We start from the raw sequence: 5,945 nt of genomic DNA, 5'->3' as shown, positions 1-5,945 counted from the left end.
TTCAATAAGCCTATGATTCCTCCCATATTACCTCTGCAGCAAGACATTAGAAAGTGCTCGATCCGTTATCGGATAAAAAGTAATTCCCCTTACCCAACTTGCTCTCTGGCTGTGTCTCATCAGTGTGTTTGCGTTGAAGATCTCTAGTTGATAACTCCCTGAAGTCAGTTCCCGGAGTAAACACTCTCTTGGGCAAGGCGGTTACTTTCTCTGAGTTGGTCGAGCTGATGAAGAAGTACCCTTCAGTGACCCCCGTCATGTCCAGATCGTTGCTTGGGGTGTAGGTCCACGCGTCGAGGGGTCCCGGGACCCCCGCGACCACCAGAAAGAGACGGAGGACCTGATTCAAACAACACGTCTCCATGATCAGGACCTGGAAAGGGGCGCAAGTATATCCCAGATTATAAACGGTGAATCGACTAAGTCCACCATCGGAAATGTGTTCCCGTCAGTGCTTTCTCATTGGAAATCCCTCGATAGCAGCTTACCCATTGGGAACGATGGCGGGTAATAAGTTTTGGTGTCCGCAAAGTGAGGAGGAACAGAAGCCCGTTATCACGCCTGGCTCCTCCCACACACATGAGCGATTGTGGTTTCCACCCAATTCCGCTGTAGCCTGCGGCTGTGATCCTCATCTCCCATCCCTCTGCATGCCTGTTTATCTGTGCGAGTTATAGGTTCGCCTACATCACAACTAAAATTCGATGTTTTTTTATTTTCGGCACGGTAATGTAAGAACTTAAAACTTCTTGATACATTGGGATCTTCAAATGAGATGCGTGTAAGTCCTGGAATGATCTCTATGATAGTAGCCTAGGGCGTAGGGACCAGGAGCACACAAGACCTACTGAAAAACGTAAAACAATGAATGGAAGAGAAATCACATTTACTGTTTGAACAAGCATTTTTATATCATATACAATCCATATTAATGAATACAATAAATAAGGATCATTTTAGGAATATAATTCGAACACAGTCCAAGAGTGTCTCTCGCTCCCAGGGACCTGTAGCCCACACCATGCTGCCCGTGAGGGGGAACAGTCAATTGAGTTGTGGATGCACCATCCTATCAGGGTCTATAAATGAGGACTGGTGATAACGGTCCCTGGAGGCGAAGTCTGCATTTTCCTGCGTCAGCTGCTTGGTTTCCATGCCAACTCCCGACAGCGAAGGTGTCACCACAATCTGGTCTCGGGGACGAGGCCTTCCTCTAGATGCAGAGAGGATGTTGGTTAGAGATGTTGCATAATCACATCAGAAATGTGTATGCAGACGAAAAAGTAAGTTGTGCGAATAGAAAAATGTGCATTGAATTCGACACTTTGGTCCAGGAGTTCATTTGTGTCTAAAGGACCAAGCAACTCTATGAATCTAGAGCCAGTGCTACCTGGTCTATAGAGGCCTGGGCTGAGTTTCCCAGAGGCATCGTAGCGCTACGTTCATCGTAAGCTACGGCGTTCATCGTAGCGCTACGATGCCTCTGGGAAACTCAGCCCTGGTCATTCCAAAAGCAGTCATGGAAAGTTATGTCTCTGGGCTCAGTGTTGTTGTAAGGCTGATTATGTCATAGGGATGTGCTGCGCTGGTCACTATGACCAGATCTATTACATAAGAAGAAGAAGATCTGATAGAAAACTGTCTATTACATATGAAATGAAACCTCAGCACATTTCTCTCCTATGCACCTGTTAGAAGACAACTCGGAGGACTAGTTATTTCAGTGATTATTATGACATGGTCACATAAAACTGAAGGTTACATAAATAACAGGGACTCTTAAAACTGAAGGCTACATAAATAACAGGGACTCTTGTAAACCAGAGTTCAAAGAGTTATGAATTCCACAGTAGTCGCATGATCAGACCTGCTGATGTTCCTCAGCGTCGTCCTGAGCCACGTGAAGAAGCTGAAGTGAGCGGCGGCTCCTGTAGATGAACACAACACACACACACACACACACACACACACAATGTCCACCTCAATACTGGACAAACACAATCATAAAGTAGGCCTGCTGTAGCCTATAAACCACAGCTCAGCTTCAACCCTTCCCCTCACCCTAACCCGGGTCCGTATCCTTTTCCTACCCCGATCCTACCCCTGACCCCTGCCTCTATCTGGGCCCAGGCACATTCACGCACACACAGACATACACCAGTGTTTGCCATGTCTCTCCTATGATGTTATTAGCCCCTCTTACTCTGAAAATGTAATTTAATGTTATTTATTGCTTTATAAATGTTCTTAGCCGGTAGACAAACATACTCCAGGAGCTTGCTCGATCGCCTCGTTGAGAGGGGTCAGGGAAGAATTTTTACAGCTCACTTATCTGGCCCCCGGGTGATTACTGTTTTTTTGCTTCCCTCTGGAATATGTAGAGAGTGGGTCGTATGCCCACCTCCCTTGTTCTCTGTAAAGCGCATTGTGTTGCCTCTGGGTATGAAATGCGCTATACAAATAAATCTTTGATTGATTGATTGATTGATTGAACGCTGACGAGATGCGTTCTCACACAAATGTGCCTCGCTAGATTAAAAATCCCTCTCTGGCGCGGTGGATCTTTGTGTGTGTGAGCTATAAAACGCCAACGCCGGCTCACTGACCGCGACATCTGCGGGTGTTGTATAACGCGCGCGGTCGCCGGATCCTCAGGTCAGCTATGCTAGAAATCCCGCAGGACAGCTGTGGAGCTCGGAGACCGACTGCTACTTTGGCAGCGCGAGCCGAACGGCGGGAGCTCGCACTGCGTGCCGATATTATGGGCCGAGATCAGGCGTTAAAGTGAATACAAATGCTTAGGAACGTGGGTGATGTGCGGCACTGTTGCGTATAAGTGGGGTTTGGCATGGTGTTGTGTACTGTATGGTATGAGAGGGTTTGGACCGGGGGGGGGGGGGGGTAGTCACCTATCGGGAGTCCAGGGCTTGTTTTCCCGATGTAGAGGAAGAGGATGAGGGCGATTGTTATGTTCGCGGAGGCGTAGACCCACTGGATAACAAACATGATGATGACGGAGCACAGCGCCTGCACGGGGGAAAGGCACGCACGTCAACCGCCGAAAAACACGGCAAGACGCATTATGTGTAAATAAAAGGACGCGGGAGATACTTTGGGACCAAAGTGTAACTCACGCCGATCAGAGCAATCCAATGGTTGCAGAACCTGGAGTAGAATGAATCAGGCATGGGTTTGATTCCTGACCGCAGGTATGCTGGTTTACTCCGGGCATCTGTACATTTGGAAGAGGGACATATATCATTGGTTCGTGTCTCATAGCAGAATTATGTCACAGTAATAGTCATTCAGTCTGTAATTGTGCATATGAAGTGTAGAGTATGTAATTTCTGACCAGTGTTCTCGTTCTGACCGTGTGGACCAGGTGGATGATCGGACTTCGCAGAGCTCTGTCTGGGGCCGGGCGTGGCGCGGCTTTCCTCCTCCGACTCGGGCCTGGGCTCCGCAGCTCTCCCCTGGGGGGTCCCAGTCTCTCCTGGGGGAGCTCGATCCACCTCCACCCTTCTCTCGTCGGGGAAAGTACTGCTGTTCACATCCAAGCCAAAACTGTCCATCAGGGTCTGCTTGGCGGGAGCCTTCGTTCTCCTGCTCTTCCCCCTCTGCTCGTCTTTCCCGGACGCCTTCTGGTCCTCAGCCGCCGCCGCCGGTCCGCTGGGGGAGGGGAAGATCTGGTCCATGTCTCTGGTGAACTCCAGCAGGGTGCCCTTGCCAGGGTTCGCCCTCGCCCCCTCCGCCCCGTAGCCCGGATGGGTGACCTCCAGCAGGGGCTTGCAGGCCGGTCGGCCGGGGTAGAGGGCGGTCCTCTTGGCCCGGCCGGGAGTCCTCTCCTTGGCCTGGAGGTCGTAGGTCATGGCCACGCAGAAGTAGGAGTAGTCTATGAAGCAGTAGGTCAGCATGAAGTTGATGGTGACGATGGGAGCCAGCGTGTTGACCTGACCGATGAAGAGGAAGGCCGTGGTCAGCAGGCTGGTCAGACAGATCGCCGCCACCGGAGTCTTGTTGGGGCCTTTCTGTTATATTAAGAGGGGGAGAGAGAGGAGAGGGCAGTGGAGGAGGTGGAGAGAGAGAGGGGGGGGGGGGGTCAGAGAAAGAGAAGGAGAGAAAAAGGGAGAGTTGTGGGGCGGGGTGAGAGAAAACGTTCGGGGCAGAGTGCGTCTCAGAGTGAGTCTTCTGAAGTGCGTATAGATCAACTGTACATCACTGAAAATAGTCACAAACACATGGTGAACTCTGAGATGAAGGGCCGAGCGGGTGTTTTGAACGCGGCTGTGTCTGACTCTGAACTGGCTGGCGTGGCTCCGGGCTGACCTGGCCCAGCCCACTCTCCCTTCCTGCGTTTGTTCTCAGGGCTTTGATTCGGGGGGCGAGATGTCTAGGGCCTCGTTCCAGCCCGCAGAGAGAGGGGGTCAGACGGTGCTGTGGGGGCGTGGGGTCCCGGCTAGAATGGGAAGGGGGCAGGGGGGGGGGGGGGGGGGGGTGCGGGGTCAGGAGGCGAAGTGCGCGTGGGGGGTGAAACACCGCTAATGGTCTGTAGGTTCCCTGCCTCTCTCCTCTCCTCTAGCTTCTATAATTAGACACCGCTCTCGCCGTTACCCGTGGCGTCCACCCGCCGCGCCCCCCCGCGGTTCAGTCCGACTGTTACGTGGTCATGTGAAGCGTGCGCGAAAGCTCTCGTTAGTCCTCTAATTAGTGAGAGGGAGAATTCAATCTCTTCTCGTTTCAGTTGTTTTGTCTGGCTAAGGAGCCGCGCGGTTGGTAGCATGAACCCACACGTTTAGTGAAGAAGAAAACAACCAGAAGGCATCGCTAACGGCTTTTGGTGGGTCTGTTAGCGTCACCACCGCTAACGTAAGGTTGACTATTGCTCCTTTAACATTTCTACCCGGTGCCAGTCCTCCTCCTCCTCCTCCTCCTCATCCACCCACCCCCTGTCCCAGGAAGGCCAGCGCAGGGATGACCCTCTCCTGGGCGATGACCTGGAGGATCCTGGGCGCTCCGTACAGGCCGCCCATACAGGACGCCAGGGACGAGACGTAGAGGCCCAGCAGGAACAGGAAACCCACCAAGGAGACCTGGGAACAAAACAAACACGCTCAGACGACCCCACCCTGTCCAGTTCCTCTCCCAAAAACTCTTATGAAAACAACTCGAGACAAAGTAAGAGCAAATTGCTCGCAGAAAAAAAAAAAAAAAAAGCTGTGCAAGAACACGCCGTATATTTCAGAGGGGTCTCTAAAGAAATGCGGTCACAGTTGTTCGTACAGTACAAGTATGTGTACAGTATGTGGTTGAGGGCTACGGTATCTCCATGCTTTGGATATCCCATGTACTGTACAGACATGCGTGAGGCAGGCATCCCATCTGCCCTCCCTCCAACAGCTGAGATGCACCCCCTGTCCAGTTGATCAACTCGAACCCCCAGTCCCCCCCCCCCCCCCCTAGCTGGGTGTACTGGACAGCTGTGACTGGAGAGGTTGTGTGTGTGTGTGTGTGTGTCTATGGGACCGGTGGGGTCTGCCGCTTCAGCTGGACAGGGTTCTTATTTCTCGCGTTCACAGCAGCTGTACAAATGAACATAGGGTCACTCTGGACAGAGCCCCCGTCAACAGTGGGGGCCAGTGATATGAAACAAGTGAACCTCATCATCATTAGCGCTAGTGACATGCTGGGAAAGAAGTCTCTTCCGGTGTGGTGTAACGTCGACGAGGGTGCATGTGATTAGTGAAATGTCACTGAAAGGTCCCCGTTATGGAGGGGAGGGTGACCTCTTCGAGAGGAACTGGGGAGACCCCTGTGAGAGGAGGATGGAAGGAAAGTAGGTTTACCTTTTCTGCTATTAAGAAGTCGTAATGGAGTGCTTCTCTGGTGCAGATTGCTCCGAGCAGGAGCACGAACACTAGATACAGGAACCACCTGTTCACGACCAC

The 5,945-nt window shown here is 52.0% G+C and overlaps 1 protein-coding gene across 1 annotated transcript in view; it reads right to left on the bottom strand.

Moving 5' to 3' along the window:
• Positions 1-1,044: 1,044 nt before the first annotated feature.
• slc12a8 (solute carrier family 12 member 8) overlaps positions 1,045-5,945 on the bottom strand; it is a gene marked incomplete at both ends in the record, with an annotated part of 12,644 nt that continues 7,743 nt past the window's right edge. Inside the window, 7 exons of the mRNA XM_084452093.1 lie at positions 1,045-1,213; positions 1,868-1,928; positions 2,910-3,027; positions 3,135-3,232; positions 3,353-4,028; positions 4,944-5,090; positions 5,844-5,931. Of these exons, the coding sequence (XP_084308219.1) occupies positions 1,045-1,213; positions 1,868-1,928; positions 2,910-3,027; positions 3,135-3,232; positions 3,353-4,028; positions 4,944-5,090; positions 5,844-5,931 (1,357 nt within the window). The remainder of the gene's footprint in view (positions 1,214-1,867; positions 1,929-2,909; positions 3,028-3,134; positions 3,233-3,352; positions 4,029-4,943; positions 5,091-5,843; positions 5,932-5,945) is intronic.

This window comes from Borostomias antarcticus, assembly GCF_949987555.1.
Source record: "Borostomias antarcticus genome assembly, chromosome: 17".
Classification (NCBI taxonomy): Eukaryota; Metazoa; Chordata; class Actinopteri; order Stomiiformes; family Stomiidae; genus Borostomias; species Borostomias antarcticus.
Note: the sequence above shows the minus strand (reverse complement) of the source record. Positions and strands in the feature narration are given on the sequence as shown.